Genomic DNA, 25006 nt, shown 5'->3' on the forward strand with positions numbered 1-25006 from the left:
TCCCAATGGGAGCACAATCCACTCTCTGTTCCTTGGAGCCTCTGCATCAAAGTGGCAGGAAGTGGGTGTGCTCCCTTTAATACCCACCTGATGAATTCCCAATCTCAGCATCATGTGGGGAGCTACACACTTCTGCTCTTCCCTCACACCTATTTGGGCTTCCTATCCAATAAAATGCACAAGATCGGTTTTCTTTACCATAAAAATGGTATTGAAGTTGTAATTTCTTGGCTGGAGATTCACTGCTCTCATGTGCCTTCCAGTGGACAGACTAGAAATGGCACTGGCAGAGGCCTGCGAACAGGTCACCTGTCTGTCTTCTGAGCCAGAGATGGCACTTAGGGCAGGAAATCCCAAGAAAGAGGAAAGTGAAAGGGAAGAAAATGCCACAAAAATAGTCTCACCCTTACAAAATGGCTGTAAAGAGCCCAAAATAACAAGGCAAGGGTGGGATAGTCAACAAACATGGAATTAGACTGCCTTTCTTTGCATGTACTGTCAACCATTAGAAATTGTACATGCAACACCACACGGACTGCAGCGGTTCAACAGGGCAGCTCACCACCACCTTCTCAAGGGCAATTAGGAATGGGTAATGAATGCTGGCATTGCCAGCGACGCCCACATGCCAGGAACAAATTTTTAAAAATACTACTTTTATAGTATGGAAAATGTTACATCTCTAATTTTATAGGGCAGGAAGCACCAATAGAGCAGATAATATTTAAAGTATCATCTTTGGGGCTGGCAGTTCTGTTGAACTAGTGCAGTGGTCTCCAATATTTCTCACAAAACAAAATCACCTTTGACACATCGAAAAGAGAATCAACAAGGAAATACATATTTGTTTTATTGATGGCAGGACTACAAGGCTCAAGTACAGATATCAACAATCCTAATATCTCCATTTTACACAATATATCGACATTAAGGTTCAAGGTGCACATGGCAACAAGGTTCAAAAATACATTTGTGTAAAGCAGTATAATGTTAGCATTGGTACTGTGTCATACATAGAAGCACTCATGGTATAGTTATACAGGCAAACAAAACTAGAAATCTCTAAGAATTTTAAAGAGAAAATGTATCAATGACTGACATATGGACTGGATTGTAAAATAGTTAGAATGAAAAAAGTTCCCTTTTTATTTTCGCAGCCAGTGATACTCCGTAAGTTTTAAAATAAATGTAACATTTTAAAAATAATTTTGCCATGTAGTTAGAATGGATTCATCCTCACAGTTTTCCACACAAGTTCCTCACCTCAACTTGTTGGTCTGGGGCACCAAGAAGGAATGGGAGGCATTTCCCCAGAAAGAGGAAACAATTAGAGGGCAGCTTGACTAAAGCATCTGTCCCCCAACCTCAGGTGACCAATTCTAGAGTGGTAATGGCAGATACATGGAAACAAATGACTTTCCTGGCCTCTTATTTGGAAAACAGCACTAGGGAATGGATGAACAAAAAATAGAATACACTTCTTATGTTTTACTGCCATTCAAGTCATTTACAAATACATACATAAATGTCCCTGATACATAAATCAAAAGATTTTAAATTAGATTAATTATGTGACCTTATTGAAAATTTTGAATCACATCAAAAAAAACTCCTTAAAATGTACAATATTTCTCATATTCCTGCTCAGAAGTATGGAATAAACAAATTACAATCTGCATCTATGAACAAGATCAATCCGGGTGCTCCGGTTTCCTCCCACAGTCCAAAGATGTGCGGGTTAGGTTGATTGGCTATGATAAATTGACCCTTAGCGTTAGGGGGATTAAATACGTGGGGTTACGGGGATAGGGTGGCATATGTGTTGGTGTAGGGGTTACGGGGATCGGGTGGGATATGTGTTGGTGCAGGCTCGATGGGCCGAAATGGCCTCTATCTGCACTGTGGGGTTTCTGTGATTCTGTGAAATACATCTGTAAATTAAGTGAAATTGTAGGGATTAACTGATAGCATTTTTTTCCAATATACAGGAAACTTTGGTTTATCCGGAGGTTGTATGTCCGGAAACCTCGATCTAACGGCAGAAATCAGCAGCCATTTTGGTTAGGTTTTTTTTCTTCTCCTAGCATTTTTTTTTTTTTTAACAGTCAGGCTCTGGAAAGCGTCTCTGTAGCTTAGCAACAGCTTCAGAGACGCTTCCAAGGTATGGGCCGAGTGTTTACAAGCTGTTGCTAAGCAACAGTGTTTGTTGTCAGATATGGAGATGAAAACCTCCGTATCCTTCAACATTAGCGCTGGTCTATCCGGAAGTTTTGATAGATCGGCAGCAGCTCGGTCCCGTCGGTGCCGGATATCACGAAGTTTCCTGTATTTGAATATTGGTACTTTCTATCTTGGAATTAATGTTAAGTACAGCGACTTAAAGAACACTAAAGCTGATTCTAGTGTCTCCCTGTTTCAGGGACAAGAACAATTACTGAGATGTGGGAGGGTGAAGGCAGTGAGGTAGTGGTAGAGATCAGTACAGTCAGTATCTGTGGCTGCTCTGTTCATTGAAAGATTTTGGTTATGTCTTTTTGTTACAATGACATGGATCTTCCCTTTATTCTTATATATATATATTTAAATTTTATTTTATATTCCTTCTTTCTTTCTTTCATGCTTTGGCGATCTTGAAAGACTCGGGGTGTTCTGTATTGCCCTCCATTAATACTTCAGTTACACTCAGGGGTAAAATTGCATTTCTGATGGATTCAACTGAATCAAGTGCATTTATCCCTTGCATTATGCTTCTACTCAAAATAACTCATGTGTTGTGCTGCATTAAATCAAAATCATTCATATCTACCACCAGGTTGTGAGCAGAGGTTCTGGTCAAGCTGTTCATCCTACTTCGAATTCTGAAATGTTGTTAAAACTTGTTGGAGGTGCGAGCATGTACCATCAGTTTTAGTCTTGTTAAAAAGAGTTTAAATCAATTTGTAGGTTTAAAATGGTGCATTTGATGCTGAATGGGGTTTATTTCAGAAAAGTACTCATGATCTAGTTAAACTGTATATGTATATCACAAGTAAACAGGACATTAGAAACACTAGGACAGGGCAGTGGCGGTTGACTTGCATTCTCCAAACTATATTCTGATTTCAAATAACTGTGGAAACATTGTGCAATAAAAGGAGATAAAGTCACAGCATTAAGAAAAAAATAAAAGGAAGAAAAAAGTGGCAAAGGGGAGGCCAAATGTCAGTCAACAGTAAAATAGAAATGTTGCAATCAAGTATTTGATTCTTCCCCCACCCACCAAATTGATACTGGTACCAATCAACACCTACTAGACATGCTAAATGGCACTTCACAAGAAAACTAAACTGATCTGCATGTTGGTGCTGTTACAATAGTAATTCCATCTTAAAGTTGAGCAGGAATCAGTTCAGTTTTGCTTCCAGTCGTAATAAGCTGAATAAGACTTCCTGAGATAGGTCTCTTTGCTTTATCGGTCCAGTTAAAGACAGTTCTGGAAAAGATATACAAAAATCCTCATTATGTAAAACAATAAAAAGGGAGCTATGCAGATTTGCCAAGCTTCAAAATGAATTTTGGTGAGTTTTAAAACAAGCCTGACTGCACCTTACCATCAACTTTTCTTCTGAGATTATTGCTAAATTTCTGAGTAAGACAGTGAGAGAACTATCCCAAAATTGATTCATAAAATGTAAATTCAGTGAATCAGGGACATTTGAGATTGACCCAGGGCTACTGAATTTAATCCCTAACTCAAGAGAGTTGACAGTCCCAGCCTCAACTGATAACCTGGCTGGTCTGCTTTGACCGGGGAAGTTCAGGCAGTTCTCAGTTGGGCTATTTGACAGATCACTGTAGCTGTAGAACACTTCATCTTGAGAAGAAGGAGAAACATTGTCTTTCCCTCAGAAGAGCAGCTTTCTTTTCGCCAAACAAAAAACTACTGTGACTAGAAGAGTCCCATACACAGCTCATACTATCCCATCCTCCAGATGAAAGGGAATGTGGTGGTGGGAGGCAGCAACTGGAGATCAAAGCAAGTGGGAAAAGGATAATGCACAGGGCATGTACACACCTATTAAAAAGCACAAAAGGGAAAGGGCAGGGAAATGGGATTTGAACAGTCAGTTCCTGTGGCGATGCTAGCAGCGAGCACTGCCACAGGCACAACGGCCCAACCAACAACGTTATTATTCTATGTAATTCCACACACAACAGTTCAGAAGTTCTGTGAGGGAAATCATAAAAGTTATAACGAGATAGTGTCTTCAAATTCACACTATTAACAGCATGAGCATGCCGGAAGATCCTACTATTGCTACTGAAATCCACTCCAATTAAAATTAATGGACAGAAAATTGTAGGTAGAGCGTCTGTGGTTTTCCAATATGCATGACTGGTGGAGGAGGCTTCCCACCAGTAGGATGCATTCATAAAGTGGGCCCTGTTGTCTTCCATTTGTTAAACTTATAATTTTATATATTTTTCTTTTTTTTAAAACCAGCCAGCTTGTGTGCATTTTATCCGGTAAAACACATGATAAGCAAGTGGCCCAATTAGGCCAAAATTTATTAGGCCAGTTTCTGCACTGATGGATTCATATTCAGTTTGTTGAACATTGCTGTATACAAACTAGCTGCCACAAGTTTGCCTGCATATCAGTGACTGTACCTCAAGAGTAATCCACTGGTTGTAAAGTGCTTTGGGACGTACTATGAGCCTGATGAGGTGCTATATAAATACAAAGGTCTTTCTATGTTTGCACAGAGCTTTGCTTTGTATGAGTGCAAACTCCTGTGGAGCCCACAATGGAACTCAGCACTGCTAGCTCATACTGCTCTAAAGGAAGTACCAAAGTCAAGCGTAAGGGCAGGATATATAGCCAGGATAACTGAGCAGTACTTAATGTCAAGCACACTCTGTTTTAAGTGTGGAACTGAATTATACTTGGGATACATGTACTGGAGCTTCCCTTTGTAGGGTACACGCAAAACTGCATTCCGACTTCAATAACATAGGAGCAATTTCCTCGGGGCTTCTCCCGCTCCTCTGCGCGTAAACAGGGTTTCTGCCGAAGTTACACCGAAGTTACAGTGGCGGAGCGGGAGAAGCCCTGAGGAAATTCGCCTAGAAAGTGTAATGGAGATTCAATATAATACTTACACACTCAATTTGCACAGCTCACTCTCAGCACACAGCACAGCTATACGTACATGTCGTGTACGAGGATTCAAATAGAGAAAAGGTGCGACCTGTATACACTGCTGTGTCCACTACAGATAGCACCACCTTCTACCCACAAGGCACTACGGGATACCAGGTGACTTAAATAAGCCAGTGCTGAATCCCCCATGGGGTACTAAGTAACATTAGTTATAAATAAATGTAGAGGAAATCCAGGTGGGTATGCAGAAATATTTCTCTATTTCTACCAATGCATTCCTGTGCCAAAACTAAGGAATGTGAATGTGGAATATGGCCATACCCCTGTGGGGAAGTGCTTCTCCTCCCTTTGGAACTGGCTAGGATGAAGAGTGGTGGGAGGGTTGAATCAACAGCATGAATCTACACCACACACCTCGACAGCACTGCAACATGGCAAATTCAGTGTCTATTGTGGAACTGAGCCAAATAGACCAGGAAGGTCCTAGATTTCATTCCTGGTCTGTGTTGAGTTCACTGATCTCAGCTCGGGCAACGGTAAGGGCACAACAATTGTGCTCAGTGTCCTGGGCTAAGGAAGGCAAAAAACAGCATCAGTGAGCCCTGGTGGGAAGTGTACACCAGGTAGATAGGATCAAACTTGGCTTTGATGCCCCTGTGCTCAAATAACCATCCAGCAGTCACTGTTTAGGCTCACACATGAAGAAGGATGATGCTTTGTATTTGCAATTTACTTTTTAAATGACAGAATTTGAAAGGAATACCTTATTTTTATTTAAAAAAGGATGTTTACCAAAAAACTTATCCAAGTATTTATTATAAATAGTTATATCCTAATTACATTTTCAAGTAAAGAGTGTAGTTACTGTAAGATTCTGCTGTGGGTAGAAGATGTTGATTTTTACCATGCAACATGTTTTTAAAGAGCAAGATCGCAACTTGTGCAACAAAGCACCTAACAGTTTTATTTGATTTTTCCCCACTTGCTGTCATTGGTGCAAAATTATTAATTTCCGGAGTCAGTCCGGCATCTTAAATGGGTCACCAGACAGGGAATTGTCCTTCAGAAAGGTCAGCTGTCCTCGATAATATTGTGTACAATATATGGCCCTTGCTAAACTAGACAAATAAACCTCTCAACTGGAGCCTGGAGATTGGGACAGACAGAAACAAAAATCAGACAGTAGCAAACAGACATGAAATGATTACAGACAATTGATCTAGCTCGATACTCACTCAGCAACAAATTCTAATGGTGTCCAGGAGCTGAAATCTGCATTTGGCATCGATTTCCTGTTCATTGGTGTATCCAAGGTAACACTACAAAAGAAATTAAATTGAGCTGAAAGCCCTTTGTGTCATATGTATGTTACGTTGCCATGGTGAAGGCCTGATAACACCAGATTGCCCAGAAATTGGCAATTTAAAAGTAAACTCACACTTCTGTCTTCCATTGACCCATTTCAAATTGAAAATGAATTCAATTCGATTTTCCCTGCACTGCTGTTTTAGTCTGAATTATAAGCACGTCATCAAGTACTATAAACTTCTTTATTTTTGCCTGCTCCACTTACACCACTTGGAAAGCAGGATGAAAGCAGATTGTGATCAATCAGTTTCTCTAACAAGACTACCTAGATATAACAGATTGAAATCCTCACTGATCCCAAACAATAAGTAAAGCTACTCAGGAAGTTACAATATTGCCAAGATTAATTTAGCAAATGTGCTGGTCTCAACAACAACTTGCCTTTCACATAGAAAACAATTAAGATGTTTAGAAATAGGCGGAATGAAAATGGACATAGAGCTAGGAATAAAGAGATTAGGAGATGTAACTATGCCAAAGAGATGGATTTTGAGGAAGTTCTTAAATGTGGATAGAAAGGCATGGAGGTGGAAATATTTAGAGAAGGGGTTCCAGAGAGTAGGACCAAGGCAGCTGAAGACTCTGCCTGCCACCAACAGTGGGGCGAAAGGAAGGAAAGAATGCACAAAAGGACGGAGCCAGAGGAATGGGAGGGGATACAGGGTTGTAGAAGATTGCAGAGATAGGGTTGGACAAAGCCATGGAAGCATTTATATATGAGAAAAAGGATTTTGAAGTGAATGTATTGGGAATTGGGAAGTCAGTATAGGACAACAAGGATGGAGGTGATGGAAAAGTGCCACTTATTGTGGTCAGGATACATGGAGCAGTTTTAAACAAGTTGGAGCTTATGGACAGTGCAAGATGGCAAGCGATACATGAGAGCATTGGAGTCGTCGAGTACGGAAGTGACAAAATCATTCCCAAAGATTGTGTGACAGAAAGGCTGAGGTAAGGGTGGAGAAGGAGCAATGTTGCAGAGGTAGAACTAAGCTGTCTTGCTGATGGATGGGATATGGAGTTTAAAGCTCAGCTCAGGATCTAACAGGGCACCAGGATTATGAATGGTCTTATTCAGCCTAAGAGACTGGCAGCACGGTGGCATAGTGGTTAGCACTGTTGCCTCACAACGCCAGAGACCCGGGTTCGAATCCGGCCTCGGGCGACTGTCTGTGTGGAGTTTGCACATTCTCCCCGTGTTTGCGTGGGTTTTCTCCGGGTGCTCCGGTTTCCTCCCACAGTCCAAAGATGTGCGGGTTAGGTTGATTGGCTATGATAAATTGACCCTTAGTGTTAGGGGGATTAAATACGTGGGGTTACAGGGATAGGGTGGGATATGTGTTGGTGTAGGGGTTATGGGGATCGGGTGGGATATGTGTCGGTGCAGGCTCGATGGGCCGAAATGGCCTCTATCTGCACTGTGGGGTTTCTGTGTGTTCTGTGTGTGAGAATGGAATCAACATCAAGGGAGTGAAATTTGTGGTGGGGGCCGAAGAAAATGCTTTTCTTGATATAAACTAAAGGAAGTGGTGACTCATCCAGGATATGATGTGGAACAAGCAGTCTGACAGCACAGAAGCAGCTGAGATGTCAACAAAAGTGCAAAGGTAGAGCTGGGTATCATTAGCATACGTGTGAAAGCTGACCCTGTGCCTGCAGATTGTGTCACTGAGGGGCAATAAATGGATAAGGAACAGGAGGAGCCCAAACATAGATCCTTGGAAGGCACCTGAAGGTGATGGTACAGGGGAGGCAAGAGAAGCCATTGATGAATATGTGCTAGCTGCATTTGGATAGGCAGCACCGTAACCATGGAACTACTGTAACTGGACACCGGAGTCGCAACGGTTTCCCCTCACTTCTTGGATTGCATCAAAAATGGCCCAAATGTGCTGCCAATTTAACAAATTGAATAGAAGGGGAAATAGTTTATTTACTTAATAAAATTATGCACTAAAATTATACATGACTAAAATCTATACTGCACAATATAAAACTCAAAAGAAACAAACAAAAGAGAACAAACCTTCAAAAAACACAGAAAAGTGAAACTATTGACTGCTGCCATAAACAACAGTCATTCTGTTCCCTGTTAAAACTAAGGGTAAGCTGCCGGTGGCATCATGATTCCACACATAAGATACAGATTATTCCCATTCCTGGTTAAAGAATTAGAAATTAGGCAACATAAAGCCAGGAACCCACTGTATCCTGAGATGGAGTTGTTAAGATCCAGTGAAGCCTATTTTCAAATCATGGGAGAAATGGAAATCCACAGCATTACTTATTTTTCGACAGCTCGATCAGAGAGCAGTACACAGAACAAGAACAATGTGGAACGTCAGATCTGTTCAGTCATTCTTCTGTAGTGTGTGTTTGCTCTCACTATCTCATCATGTGCTATTTAGAATGGACTTCACCTTTAACCCCCTTCCTGAAACATTTTGTGCTGATTTTTTTTTAAAAGATTGTGACATGGTATTTTTTTTTAAATCAGCCCATCAAAAATGTGGTTAAGAGATACAAAATATTCGCCTTATAAGGTATAAGTGGAAAAGAGTAAAATGAACTTTGTTCTTTTAAGATACTTGTATCAATAAAAGTGATTGCAGGATAGTAATTAAAGTCAAAGTATCAGAGGGTTTATACAGCGAACAATCAATACCTGTGACAAACAACAGGATAATAATCAAATTAATGGCTTCAGATAATGTCACACACAGGAACAACATTAACAGTCCAAGTGCTTTAACAACAATAACCTGCCTTTAATGTAGACAAATGTCTCAAAGTGCTTCACAGATGTAATCAGACAAAAGTGAACACTGAGCCGAAGAAAAGAGCGATTAGGAGTGATGTTTAAAACCCTGGTCAAACTAGTAGGTTTTAAGGAGGGTCTTAAAAGAGAGAGAGAGAGATGGAGGGACAGAGAGGTTCAAGGAGGAAATTCTAGAGTTCAGGGCCTAGACGGTTGAAAGGACAGACACCTATGGTGGGGGCAAAGAGAGTGGGGGATGCAAAATAGATCAAAGTTGGAGGAACGCAGAGATCTGAGAGGGTTGAAGGGCTGGAGAAGGTCACAGAGATAGCGAAGGGCAAGGCCAATCAGTGATTTGAAAGCAACAACAACTTGCATTTATATAGCACCTAACATAGTTAAACGTCCCAAGACACCTCACAGGAGCGATTATCAACACAAGGCTGAGAACTTTAAATCCGAGGTATTGGGGGACCGGGAGCCAACGTAGGTCAGCGAACACGAGGTGATGGGTGAGCAGGACTTTGTGCGGGATAGGTTACAGATAGCAGAGTTTCGGATAAAGAGAGAAAGATTCTAGATGGGCCAAGCGAAAAAAGTAGAAGTAATGGGCTCAGGTTGAGAGCAGCAGCCAAAATGCTCACAAGAATGGACAAAGAGGGAATGCAGTTTACATAGGCATGACAGAGATTAAAAGAGACATGTTCTGATCATAAACAGAGGACCAGAAGGAGATGATATGAGAGAAACAAGCAGTTAAATCCCAGTACATACATAACAAAAGTACATCATTGGCACTTTGGCAAGTCCCGAGGATGTAATAAGGCATGAAATAAATACAAGTTTGTTCTTTTTTTTTAATACATACATACAAACACACAAAAAAAAGTCTTATCGGAGAACTGTTTGGAATAACACAATTAACACATTGAAAAGATGTGTTTAAACAGCACTAAAATCTTTGACTTAACCATTTTTCAAACTTTAAAAAAGCACTAATAGCACACGGCCTGCTGTCATTTTATGCCAGATGCTGTTATGAAAACCACCAGCAATTCTCTCCTCCAATGGGACAGTGAACATTATCGAGTCTATTATAGTCCAGAGAACTGTAATTACTGATACTTACGGCAGAATTGCTAGAGCAGAAGCTCCAGATGGCAACCCACTCTTCTCTCCAGCTAGACTCAGACAGAGCTGATGAACAGCCGCCTTTGCCATGCCGTAGCCCACCATCCCTAATGGAAAACAGGAGGGTTTACAAACAAAACCTTACTACAGTCAAATACACTTCAAACAGGAAGGGAGCACCATCGTGAATCATTTCTTTAAAACACCCATATACTAAAATAACAATTAGTGTTGGCTTTTCAAACAAATTTTGTATGAAATATTTTATTTCAAATAAAATGATGAATGATTTCAACATAAACAATGAACTATATTTTAAAACTGCACATGTATATAGATTTTCCTCTTTTTGTTTTTTTCCTCTGTTGAAGGCAACGACTCATACAATTTGAAACTTTACTAACCCACCAATAGCACACAATACATCAGTTTCATGGCACTGGCAGTTTTTGATACCTTGCCCACATGGCCATTCTTCATGTGTGAGACTGAACAGTAAACATCAGCTGGCGATTCAACAACAGGCAGCATCACGGGCAAACATTATGCCGTCTTTACCAGACGTCCTCACTTTCCAGCAAGAGTCACTGGGTAATAACTGGGGAGCAGAAAGCCTAACTGACTTTTCCTTTCCTTAGCTCAGGGTGCCAATTGCAGCACCCCTCATACCACCCCAAACGAGGGGGGCTAATTTAGCACAAAGCGGGTATCAAACCTAGGACCTTTTTAGTTTGTATGTTTCATTGCACCAAACAGTACATTTACCCAAAGAGCTATCAGCAGAATCCACAACTTCTTTTTAAATCTAAGTATTTTATTGAATTTTCTCTCCATTTCTTTCCATGGAATCTCTGTCTGGTGCACATCTTCCCCAGTCAAGAGGATAGGCTGGAGACTGCAAGGTCTTTGCCAATGCTTCTCTAACTGGCTGCTAGGGAATGCTCAGATGCCATTCTGATTCTGTCCCCACAGTGGCACCGTTAAGATTGCAAACTCACTGTTCCAGAATATCACTGTTGTGAACTGACATATTTAATTATGTGATCCAGCACACTGGAGCTAAAAGCAAATCACCACCAGCTGAGTGCCACAATCTATATATTTTTCACCAGGAGTAACTGTTACAATAATTAGCTCCCAAAACAAAACAGAACAAAAAGTTGGTAGTTTTGAAAATATGTGCTAAAATACAAAATCATTACATTTTATTCAAGGTTTATTTGACACATAGATATAAAAAGTCAAGAATTTGCATTTATATAAGCACTTCTAACGTTAATTAAAAAAATTCAGAGCACATGACAAAGCAGAGGGGTAAGGAACGTAGGAACAGGTGCAGGCCATTCAGCGTCTTGAGTCTGTTCCGCCATTCAATTGGATCATGGCTGATCTGGCCATGAAGTGGAGGAGCTATCAAGAAAATAAATTAGGCTGGGAGAGAAGAGGAAAGAGACCAATGATACTATTAAAGGGAAGGTTTTGGGAGCCTTTTGAAGGCCTGCAGTAAGTAACAGATTAGCCCTCACTTTACATCAAGTGCAAAGGAGAGAGTGGATTCAGCAATGAAATACCAGTTTTGAGCTAAATTTACAACTGAACACACAAGGATTTTGTCTCTGCTAATCCCCAATCTGTTCTCTTATACATGTTCCCATTCAATTTCACTTTATTGCATTCATTCAAGAGAGGGAAGGTCAATCAAATTGTTTTTTTTACATTTTTAGATCTTAATATTTCAAAACCATCCTGAATATAGTTTTCTTTTTTGACACATTACTTTAGTGAATGCTCCTGAAATCAAGAACAAAAATTGGAAGGTAAGTTTTAAATATTGAGAATAATCACAGAATTCAAGAATGAGTATTAACATTTACTGGTGAACTGAAGCTGAATGCTAAAGAAATTATTAACCAAGTTTTTTCCTTTTTTTTCCATTCATTCCTCCACCCAAGAGGGACAGGGTGAGGTAAATGACCCAGCTCCAGGCCTCTGCTAATTTTATTCTTGGTTAGCTATCAGGAATGTGTGCAAGACCACCCACCCCATGAGGAAACATTCAGCCTTCAGTTGACCATCCTTATACGTTACGTTCAATGGCCTGACCGAGACAAGCAACCCACTACACAGAGAATCACCGAACATATTTAAATCCTTTTACAAGTTCACATTATTTGATCAGTCTCAATAAATTTGTTGTAAAACATTACAAGGTTAAAACCCAGCTGTTTATTCACACAATACTATTGATGAAATATAGTGAGCATAAACTGGATATGTATTTTATGTAGTATACAATATTTTGTACACCATACTATTTTTCAGGGGCTCGGAGATCTTTTCCAGAGACAACATGCCTGTTAACCAGAAAATCCATTGCGTTATAACACTTTTATCATCAAGAGAGATTTTCAAGCTTCTGAATAGAGATGCAAGTCATTTCATTAATGGCCAACATAGAGGCTTCACCTGACAAGAAAATATCCAACATGTTTACAACAACAATAACTTGTATTTATATAGCGCCTTTAATGTAGTAAAACATCCCAAAGCACTTCACAAAAGTCTTAGCAAACAAAATTTGACACCGAGCCCACACAAGGAGATATTCGGACAAATGGCCAAAACCTTGGTCAAAGAGTTAGGTTTTAAAAAGCATCTTAAAGGAGGAGAGAGAAGTAGAGGTGGAGGGGTTTAGGGAGGGACTTCCAGAGCTTAGGGCCTAGGCAGCTGAAAGCACAGCCACCGATGGTGAAGTGATTAAAACCAGGGATGCGCAAGAGGCCAGAATTGGAGCAGCACAGAGATTTCGGAGGGTTGTAGGGCCGGAGAAGGTTACAGAGATAGGGAGGGACGAGGCCATGAAGGGATTAGAAAACAAAGAGGAAAATTTTAAAATTTAGTGCTTTTATTCTCACTCCCTTTTAAAAATAATGCTATCCTGAAACAAAATTGGTGTATTTCAGAAAAGGAAATTCAATACTTAAACTTGATCATACCAACAGTACTCTCTGTAGTGAGGAGAGATACAAATGTTCCCACCCATCACTTGGTTGCAGCTTAAATTTTGGAATTTCCTCAATCAGAACTGTCCATCAGACTCCCAATCGGGTATTTCGTTCATAGAATCATAGAATGTTATTGCAGAGAAACAGACCATTTGGTCCATCACAGCTGTCCAGTATTTTTCACCATGCGTCATCTAGTTTTATCATACAATCCTCACACCCTGATCATTCCCCATACTCTTTAATACTCCATTTTTTGAAGCAACTATCAAATTCTCTTTCCAGAGAATTTATGAACACTGCTTCAACAATGGATTTGGAGCAGGGAGTTACAAATTCTAACCACCCTCTGTATAAAGATTTTTTTTCTAACTTCTGTTTCTATTAATTTTGTGTTATCTTAAATTTGTTCTCCCTAGTTTCCATCTCACCAACCACTAGAAACGATCTATCGCTCTTTACCTTATCATAACCCTTCATAATCTTAAAGGCCTCCATCAGGTCACCCCTTAACCTTCTCAGCTCTTGTGAAATAAAGCCCTAACTTCTCAGATCTCTCCTCATTACTGTAACCCATCATCCCTGAAAATCATTGACAGATCTTAAAACATTCATGTACAACTGTAGCCTAAAACAACAGGCAGGAAACCTATAATTTTGATTTGAAATATCCAACAAGATTGCTGCAATTGTGGTACTAACTGACTTAAGTATTTGGATTCAAATTAACCAATCGGATGATTGAGTTTTTAGACACTTACTGTCAAACTAAAATATTACAGCGTAGAAGTAAATATCAAAAGAAACACCTTGTTGTAGCACTGCATAATGTTTAGCAAATTATTTTTTAAAAGTTAACTATGATGGACATTTACTTTTCAGGCTTCTTTCTTAAATCGAAAAGGGATAAGGAAAGAACATTGGTAGTGAAATCTGGAGGAAATGAAATTGTATAAGGTAACAGTGATGGATGGTCCCTATCCAGTTGACTCCTTACCCCCGGTACATATTGTTACTATTCAGAGAAATAAGCACAAAAATCAATCAAATCATTTTTAAGTGAAGTATATTATTCACCATTATAAGGAAATGACTAAGAAATTTGTTTTGAAACCAAGACGAATGAAATGTAAGTTTTAATGTTTTCCTAAAAATGTAATAATCCTTGCGGAGTTCCAATGGAACAGTGATCAGTTTCCATACTCCCCTGTCAAAACAGCAAACTCTCAAGTCCCAACACCATTAAAGGTAGTGACAAACTGCCTTGAAAATATTCAACTTTTAAGCAGAAAGTTTAAATTGTTGACATTGTGCAAGTCACAGTTCATTGGTCCCAACAGTGCTCTTCATTCTGCAGATTAGAGACAAGGTCAAACCTCTCAACTATAAATCTGCTGAATCATTCTCAATTAAATTCAGCCCCCCAAAAATGTTTGCACTAATGCACTGGCTGGAACTTCCAATTAAACTATTTGCTAACATAGTAAACTGACTTCCTAAATATTGTCATAACTGTAACAAACATGAAAAAAGAATTTTAAAGCCTTTTCAACCCACAAAGGTTTGCTTAATGATTTTAAGAATCTGCACATTCTCTATCATGTAATCAGTAAAATGGTTTTCTATAAAAATATAATGCTGATTATAATCAAAGAAATATGGAGCTATAGAGTTAGGCTTCATTTAATTTTTTAATGTAGAAATCCTACTGCAGTCTACAAGGTTTAAACAATGACAATTAGCATTGTAATCGTCAGTTTTAAACAATTAGCCTTTAAACAAAACATTCTTCAAATGAGATGTTAAACCAAAGCCCCTTCTTTCTGTTCCAGCGTTCGGGTGGACTTTAAAAATCCCAAAGCACTATTCAATGAACAGCAGGGAGTCCTCCCAGTATCCGGGCCATCATTCCTCCCTCAACCAACACCAGCAACAACAGTTCAACTGGTCATTCAGTCCATTGTTGTATGTGGCATCTTGCTGTGTAAATATTGGTTACCATCTCTGCCAACATACCAGTCACTGCAATTCAAAGTAATTCATTGTATGTGAAGGACTTTGGGATATTTCTGAAAGACAATGATAAGGCGCTACATAATTGCGAGTTTTATTATGTGAATGACTATATAATCAAATAAATATTAAAAATGGACAATTAGTACCTCTCTAGGATTTAAAAAATTAAGCAGAGATAAACATTTATGTCTTTTTCTCTTACCCATTGAGAATATTAGGAGAACTATTCAAATTAGACATTTTAATTACTAACCTTGCGCTTTTACTTTCTTCTCTCCCTTACTAATACCACTCCACTCTCTAGTTGGAAGAGCAGGAAAACAAAATGCTTCCAGGTATGTCAATTATTTTCTAAAGGCAACCATTAGGAGGGTCTGAGAGTAGCCAAGGGCTGACCACAGCTCTACCTGTTCCATTACCCTCATTGTGGCGAATCATGACACAACCTCACTGTGATAGATGTATCATGGTATTAACTTCTTTCTTTCCATCACAGTACGTACAAGATTAAAAACCAGGCCCACTCACAGAAATGGCTGAGCTTACTTTGATGTACATAGCTCTTGAATAGATGTTCTGTCCAGTCAGGTAACCGAGGGCAACGCCAGGCCACTCAATTAAAATAGAAATATTTTGTGGGTTTTGCTTTAACATATGTTTTATTGGCAGCTCTATGAGTTCAAGAAACACATATTTACATTTCTTTGGTCCAGATTTTTTATTTAAAACAACCATTTCTCAGCCTATTGTTAATTTGGTTAGTCCATCTGAAGTCATTAAAGAGAGATAGTAAGGCCAGAGAAAGACTCCATGAATAGCCAGCAGCAAACTGTCACATAAAGATTAATATTCAGAGACTCTGGGCTGGATTTTCATTGAGAAGGCGGGACTACAACTTTCGGGGTTGCAGTCCCACCTCCATCGAGTTCTAGCCAACCCACGCGATTTTGACTTGATTGACCCTGCTGAGCCCGCCCAGCGGCCTCAGCAGGCCAATTGAGGGCCACCCGGCAACAGGTGATGTCACATATTGATATTTATTCTGTCAAGACCTTTTGACAGATGAAATATCAGCGTTTCACAGCTGTTTGAAGCTGTCAAACACCGACAATCTGTACTCCAGGTTAATTCCTTCCTCTCAGGGTGATTTAGAGATCTCCCCGGAACAGAAAGCTGAATGCTGGAACTTTTGACAGCTCGCGGCCATTCTGCTTTCTGTGCCGGTGAGATGAGGGACTCCCGAGACCTGAAGGAAGGAAGGCTGTAAAGGTAAGTACATGTAAGTAAAACTTCTTTAAACACTTTACACACACCAAACACACTTACCTTTGCACTCATGCGCCCATCACTCACCTGAACACCGGACATCTCGACCCCTCCAAGCCCTTCATCCCGACGGCCCGCCTCACTAACTTGCCGTGGTTTGGAGCCGTCGGGAATCCCACATTTCACCAATGAAAATAGGGATTAGGCTAAAAACTGCCTGTTAACAGGCAGTTAATTGGCACTAATTCCCTTCCTGCCTCAGAGAGGCGGGTCCCAGTGCGGGTCGGGTACCCGCCTCCTTTGAAACTGGCATGGAGGCGGGTTGGTGGGCGGGATGGGTTCATGCCCCCCGATTTCGGGATTTTAATCCCCCACACGCCTCCAATCCCGCCTCCGCGGCCCAATGAAAATCCTGCCCTCTGTATCCAGCCCAGTCTACATTGTGGGTTAGTGTGATTGTTATTTTTTTTTACCTTCCAGGATAGTTCAGCCAGAAATTACAGTAAGTCTATAGCATCACTGGGGGTAACTTTAACCCAAAAACTGGTGGGTTTGGGTTGGGCGGGATGTTGAAATTTTAAAAATCTCAAACCTGAACCAACCCACCGTGAACCCACCCACTTCTGGTTTCAACAGAATCGGGATGGAGGGTAGGCAGCCAACCCATTCCCAGGAGGCGGGACCCTCATATATTAATGATGAATCTGCGTGCCTCAGATTTTATCTCTCTTCCAGCTTTAACATTGGCTGGCTGGGTTTCCCGGGCCTCAGGAAACCCGGCAGCTAAAGGGAGGCGAGGACTGCTGCATGAAAGAGGCAAGTGCTTTTCTAGCACTGCATGTGGACCAGGAGTATTTCCCCCGGCCCCCCAAGCTAACTTGCTTCCCACTCCATATAACTGGACCCCCAGCCCACCACGATCGTACCACCACCCCACCCCCCCCCGCGCAATCACTGTCCCACCCCTGCAATCACCCACCCCCCCATCTCTCTCCCCAATCCCCCGCAAATCGCCACACGACCCTCCTAAACCATGCTCTACCCACCACTCCCCACGTGATCTCTATCCCAAGGAGTAGTAAACCTACTTGCTCCTGAGCTGCAGCCTCTTCTGCACCATTCCACGCCCGATAGGGAGCCACGCCTGTCAATCAGGCTGGCTTCCGGTCGGGAAACCTGTTAAAAAGAAACACACATAGCGATCGGGGAAATCCGGACTTCTGGGATTCCCGACCAGGACTCCTCCCTGCGCTTCCCCCCTACCCCAGCTTGGAAATCCCGCCGCAGCGAATATCAGAGCCATTATTTCTGTTCACTTATCCATTTACTGTTTACAAAGTGCTTACCCAGTGAAATGTTTATTTTACCATCTGCCTCAATGGCTCAATACCTCAAACAACCTTAATGGTCTTTTACAATTATTTAGAGTTGAAATAAAATTTGAAAAAGCACAAATCCACATTATCTTACTTTTGTCCCAAAGTGGAAATTGTATCTACATTTTTAATGAATGAATTGAGACTAATTCCACCCTGATGTCAAATCGGGACCGTTATATAAATGTGAATGCACACCAGAAACATTAAAGATGACCCAGTTGCTATATACGACAGAATAAACCAGCTGATTCAATATATTGACACACAGTCAATAGGTGTGGGTGCTGACACTAACGATAATAGAATTCAGCTAATATTTTCAAAGGGTAATAGGGGACGCTCTACTCACCGGCTGTCCCTTGCAAGGCAGCACTTGCTCCTGTCAGTGTCAACAAGCCATCATCTTTGAGATGTTTTGTAGCTAAATGACTGGAGATTGTTGATGTCCACATGCTCTGCTTCCACATCAAGTCAGCATTTTTATAAAGAGCTTTGAGAAATAAACAACAAAAGTCACTGCCCGATTCTACTTTACATCAGACACCGAGTGGCTATATTAAAAAATGTAAGCAGAGGAAAAACTGCAGCAAAAAAAAAATCAAACGAAAGGGGCATCATGTTTTTGAAGTATCTTAAAATCATTACAAGATTATTTTTTACTTAGTAGTATATCACAAATAAGTAAAGATACAGCTAAGAGAATCCAAATATTTTTACAGCATAAAATGTTTTCTTTAACACAAGATTGTGTGGCCAAGGTTCAGAATGTACTTGAGCCCTTCAATCCTTCGCCACGGTGCAGGACTGACATGTTCAGAGCTATATTATTTTCTGTTTATATCTGTCTGTAATTAATTTAAACCTTCTAAAAATTATTTTTTGAAATGTATTTACTATAATTTTCCATGCTAAAGTGCAGAGGCTGGTCATTTCTAAGAACATAAAATTAACTGGGCATATCATAATCAAAGAGATATATCAGTGTAAATTCAGGCTGATGTAAACTAGAGACCAATAAATACAACAGAGCAGGATTTGGACTTGAACAGAGTGTTTTATTTGGGAATTTGGAAAGAGTGAGAATTCGGAGAAAAGGGGGAAAGAGTTGCTGCTTTTTGCCGACACTATTTGTAGTAATTTGTGTTACAGGTAGATATATAATTTCAGTACCCTTAACTTAATCTAGATCAAGTAATTAGTCAAGAAACTACACTGTAAACTAAGTTACCAAATTACAAATTTAATTAAATAAAACAAGGTCATATAGGGATGGCAGTGCAGGTGGTGTGCCGCAACTGCAGCATGTGGGAGTTTGTGGGGAGCATTGCATCTTGAGGAACTTCAGCTCAAAGTTTTTGAGCTGAAGTCTGAGGTGCAGACATTACGGGGCATCAGGGATGGGGAGAGTTACATGGACACTTTGATCCAAGAGGCAGTCACACCCCTTAGGTTAGGTAGTGAAACAGGTCTGGTTAGTGGTCAGGGACAGGAGGGTGTGACTACAACTCAGGCAGGTAAGGGGACCCCAAGTACAGTGCTGGAGGAGCCTCAGCCTTTGCCCTTGTCCAACAGGTATGAGGTTCTTGCTGCCTGTGTGGATGAGGGAAAAGCCTGCAGGATGGATGAGCAAGCTGACCAAAACACCATGGTGCAGGAGGCCATTCAAATGGAGGGGCGTGAAAGGGAATATAGTTGTGGTAGGGGACAGTATTGTCAGGAGGATAGATACTGTTCTTTGCAGCCGCGACTGAGAGATCTGAAGGTTGTGCTGCCTGCCCGGTTAAAGGTGCCAGGGTTAAAGACATCTCCTCATGGCTGGAGAAGAACTTGGAGTGGGAGGGGGAGGATCCAGGTTGTTGTGGTCCATGTAGGAACCAACAACATAGGTAGAACTAGGAATGAGGTTCTGCTGAGGGAGTTTGAGGAGCTAGGATCCAAATTAAAAAGCAGAACCTCAAAGATAATAATCTCTTCATTGTTCCCTGAGCCACGCACAAATTGGTATAGGGACAAACAGATTAGAGGTTTAAATGCATGGCTCAAAGAGTGATGTGGTAGGAAGGGGCTTCAATTCATGGGGCACTGGCACTAGTATTGAGGAAAGAGGGAGCTGTTCCGTTGGGACGGGCTGGGATCAGTGTCCTGGTGAACCGAATAATTAGGGCAGTAGACAGGGCTTTAAACTAATGAAGGGGTGAGTGGGAGGATTCAGGAAAGAGTAAATTTAAAAGCAGCGAGAGAAATGTCAAGGCTCTAGAGCAGAGTAGAGTTTTGGGTAAAAATAAGCAGAGTGGGTCAGGAAGGGACAGAGAGAGTAACAAAGGTAATAAGGCATCAGTGACTAAGGTGACATCAGGGAAAAATAGAAATAAGTCAAAGCTAAAGGCACTATATCTAAATGCACGAAGCATTCACAACAAAATAGATGAATTAATAGCGCAGATAGAAATTAACAGGTTTGATCTAATAGCCAGTACAGAGACGTGGTTCTAAAGTGGCCGTGGTTGGGAACTAAATATTCTCGGATACATAACTTTTAGAAGAGATAGGCAAAATGGAAAAGGAGGGGTAGCCCTGATAATAAAGGATGGGATAAAGACAGTAGAGAGAAAGGATCTTAGCTCTGAAAATCAAGAGGTAGAATCAGTTTGGGTGGAGCTAAGAAACAGCAAGGTGCAGAAAACATTGGTGGGAGTTGTTTATAGGTCCCCAAACAGTAGTTGCAATGTAGGGCAGAGTATAAATCAGGAAATTAGAGGTGCATGTAACAAGGGTAATACAGTGATCCTGGGGGAGTTTAATCTACATATAGACTGGACAAACCAAATTTGCAGTAATAGTGTGGAGGACGAATGTATGTAAGAGAGTTTTCTAGATCAGTATGTTGAGGAACCAACGAGGGAACAGGCTATTTTAGATCTAGTATTGTGCAATGAGAAAGAGTTAATTAATAACCTTGTTGTAAAGGGACCTTTAGGGAAGAGTGACAATATGATAAAATTTTATATTGAGTTTGAAAGTGATTTAGTTAAATCCGAAACTAGGGTCTTACATCTAAACAAAGCAAACTACATAGGTATGAGGGGCGAGTTGGCTATGGTAGATTGGGAAACTACTTGAAAGGTATGATGGCAGACAAGCAATGGCTAGCATTTAAAGACTTAATACATAATTTACAACAAATATACATTCCTTTAAGGCACAAAAACCCCACAGGAAAAGTGGGCCAACTGTGCCTAACAAGAGAAGTTGAAGATAGTATTAGATCAAAGGAAGAGGCTTATAATGTTGCCAAAAAGAGTAGTAAGCCTGACGATTGGGAGGATTTTAGAATTCAGCAAAGGAGGACCAAGAAATTCACAGAATCACAGAAACCCCACAGTGCAGATAGAGGCCATTTCGGCCCATCGAGCCTGCACTGACGCATATCCCACCCGATCCCCGTAACCCCTACACCAACACATATCCCACCCTATCCCTGTAACCCCACGTATTTAATCCCCCTAACACTAAGGGTCAATTTATCATTGCCAATCAACCTAACCCGCACATCTTTGGACTGTGGGAGGAAACCGGAGCACCCAGAGAAAACCCACGCAAACACGGGGAGAATGTGCAAACTCCACACAGACAGTCGTCCGAGGCCGGATTCGAACCCGGGTCCCTGGCGCTGTGAGGCAACAGTGCTAACCACTATGCCACCGTGCTGCCCACAATGATAAAGAAAGGGAAAATAGAATATGAGAATAAAGCAGTGAGAGACATAAAAACAGACTGTAAAAGCTTCGAAAGGTATGTAAAAAGGAAAAGATAAGCGAAAGTAAATGTGGGTCCCTTACAGGCTGAGACAGGAGAAATTATACTGGGGAATAAAGAAATGGCAGAGAAATTAAACAAATACTTTCTGTCTGCCTTTACGGAAAAAGACGCAAAAAACTTCCCGTAAATAGTGGAGAACCAAGGCTCCAGCGAGAATGAGGAACTGAAAGAAATTTGCATTAGTAAAAAAATAATACTGGAGAAATTAATGGGACTGAAAGCTGATAAATCCCCTGGACCTGATGACCTACATCCTCGGGTTTTGAAAGAGGTGGCTATAGAGATAGTGGATACATTGGTTGTCATTTTCCCAAATTCCGTATATTCTGGAATGGTTCCCACGGATTGGAAGGTAGCAAATGTAACCACACTATTTAAGAAAGGAGGGAAGAGAGAAAACGGGGAACTACGGACCAGTTAGCCTGACATCAGTAGTAGGGAAAATGCTAGAATCTATTATTAAGGATGTGGTAACAGGGCACTTAGAAAATAATAATAGGATTGGGCAGAGTCAACACAGATTTATGAAAGGGAAATCGTGTTTGACAAATCTGTTAACGTTTTTTGAGGTTGTAACTAGCAAAATAGAGGGGGAACCAGCGGTTGTGGTATATTTGGATTTTCAGAAGGTATTCGATAAGGTGCCACACAAGAGGTTATTAAACAAAATTAGGGCTCATGGGATTGGGGGTAATATACTAACATGGATTGAGGATTGGTTAACCCACAGAAAACAGAAAGTAGGAATAAATGGGTCATTTTCGGGTTGGCAGGCTGTAACTAGTGGGGTACTGCAAGGATCAGTGCTTGGGCCTCAGCTATTCACAATCTGTATCAATGATTTGGATGAGGGGACCAAATGTAATATATCCAAGTTTGCCGATGATACAACGCTGGGTGGCAATGTAAGTTGTGAGAAGGATGCAAGGAGGCTTCAAGGGGATATAGATTGGCTAAGTGAGTGGGCAAGAACATGGCAAATGGAATATAATATGGAGTAATGTGAAGTTATCCACTTTGGTAGAAAAATAGAAAAGCAGTGTATTTTTTAAATGGTGAGAGATTGGGAAATGTTGGTGTTCAGAGGGTCCTGGGTGTCCTTGTACACGAATCACTGAAAGTTAGCATGCAGGTACAGCAGGCAATTAGGAAAGCAAATGGTATGTTGGGCTTTATTACAAGAGGATTTCAGTATAAGAGTAAAGACATCTTACTGCAATTATATAGGGCCCTGGTGAGACCAGACCTGGAGTATTGTGTAAAGTTTTGGTCTCCTTACCTAAGGAAGGATATACTTGCCATAGAGGGAGTGCAACGAAGGTTCACCAGACTAATTCCTGGGATGGGGGAATTGGCCTTTGAGGAGAAATTGAGTAGACTGGGCCTATATTCTCCAGAGTTTAAAAGAATGAGGGTGATCTCATTGAAACATACAAAATTCTTACAGGGCTTGACAGGGTAAATGCAGCGAGGATGTTTCCCCTGGCTGGGGAGTCTAGAACCAGGGGTCACAGTCTCAGAATAAGGGGTCGGCCATTTAGGACTGAGATGAGGAGAAATTTCTTCACTCAGAGGGTGGTGAATCTTTGGAATTCTCTACCCCAGAGGGCTGTGGAGGCTCAGGCATTGAGTATATTCAAAACCGAGATCAATAGATTTTTGAATATTAAGGGAATCAAGGGATATGGGGATAGTGCAGGAAAGTGGAGATGAGGTAGAAGATCAGCCATGATCTTATTGAATGGCAGAGCAGGCTCGAAAGGCCGACTCCTGCTCCTATTTCTTATGTTCTTATTAGAAATGGGATATTTTTAGATGAATTCATGTCACTGAGTGAAGGCATGTGTCACAATGTTTTAGAATGTGTCGTTGATTGACAAAATTAGAACTCACCATCATTCATTCATGCAACATCATGAAACATCTGGATAACATATGGAATTTGCTTAAAATATTTTTCCTTGTTCATAAAATATAAAATGTGAATCAAAGTTGAAACTCTATAAAAGACGGACACTTACATTTTGCCTTTGCACTGCCACCTGCCCATCCCCCTGCTACACAGATAATGGCATCCACCTTCTGTTCCCCAAGAAGACTGGCAACATCTGTGGTAACCTATAGAAATGAGAGTGGCATGCTAGAATTAATAACATTTTATTTATGATTTCAGGTTCAATCGCTGAATATCTAATTCACTACGTACAAGCATCTACAGTATAACCTATAAAAAGTAGTGTATGTGTTGCTCCACCTGTATGTGTCAGTAAGTTACTGTAACATTTATTACCTGCTCCGCCTGCTCAGTGAAGGACTCGCTCATCTTCACAATGATATTCGCATTTGCTTCTTCATTAGGTGTGAGATCAATGGAGGCAACCCACTGCAACCGAGAAAAGTTATTAAACAGTAAAGAGATAGTGAAATAGCTTCTGACGAAACTCCACCACAATCTGCAAGACATGGACGATTTGTTAATCCACTCATAGTTTCACTTGTCACTAACCGGAATGTATTTAGTGCGGTGGCGAGTCACACGTGTATCGTTTAATTATTACAAATGGAAAGTGACAAGTTGTGACACGAAACTATAAGGTGCATTGTTTTCACTGTCTCAATAAATTCTTCCCCGCCCTGCCGTATGGTTCCTGTTTTTGCTACATACCCAGTGCTTGGATTTAAAGAACTCGACACATTTGGTTCCCAGAGTGCCCTTTCCTCCGTACACGATCACTTTATGAGCTGCTGCCATTGTCGTTTCTCTCTCTCGCACTCAAAGCAGATCAGCTCCTGCTCACAACAACCTGCACAGTCAGGCCACAAATATCCAAACGTCACCAAAAACCCTTCAATAAAACACGCAGTCCAAGCACAGTCTGCAAGAAGAGCCGAGTCTTAGCACCACCCTGCCTCTGGAGGACTCACTGCACACTCTACAATGTAAATCGAAAAAAGCTGGAAACACACAGCAGTGTCAAGTACTGACGAAGAGCAGGAGAGTCAAACGCCCGCTGTCTGTTTGCGTGTCCCGAGCTTTTTCTGTGTTGTTTCGGATTTCCACCAATTTGCAGCATTTTTGCTTTTTACGCCACAAGATTTGGCAGCCCTATGTTTCGTTGCC

At 40.9% G+C, this 25006-nt stretch overlaps 1 protein-coding gene across 2 annotated transcripts; it reads right to left on the reverse strand.

The window, feature by feature from the left end:
* Positions 1-833: 833 nt before the first annotated feature.
* LOC147123105 (dihydropteridine reductase-like) lies at positions 834-24781 on the reverse strand. 2 transcript variants are annotated; one of them, XM_085966731.1, is made up of 7 exons: positions 24551-24775; positions 24176-24268; positions 23907-24003; positions 18416-18556; positions 10399-10507; positions 6379-6462; positions 834-3472 (listed from the first exon to the last, which is right to left on the reverse strand). In XM_085966731.1, exons 1-7 carry the CDS (start codon positions 24635-24637, stop codon positions 3367-3369), a joined length of 717 nt encoding a protein of 238 aa, XP_085822857.1. In that variant the 5' UTR covers positions 24638-24775; the 3' UTR covers positions 834-3366. The 2 variants fall into 2 exon arrangements, with proteins under 2 accessions (XP_085822857.1, XP_085822862.1); XM_085966736.1 differs by lacking the exon at positions 24176-24268 and having other exon boundaries at positions 24551-24781.
* Positions 24782-25006: the final 225 nt, after the last annotated feature.

The sequence above is a fragment of the Somniosus microcephalus genome, chromosome 2 (genome assembly GCF_052327205.1).
Source record: "Somniosus microcephalus isolate GS21.2 chromosome 2, FLI_Smic_1.0, whole genome shotgun sequence".
Classification (NCBI taxonomy): domain Eukaryota; kingdom Metazoa; phylum Chordata; class Chondrichthyes; order Squaliformes; family Somniosidae; genus Somniosus; species Somniosus microcephalus.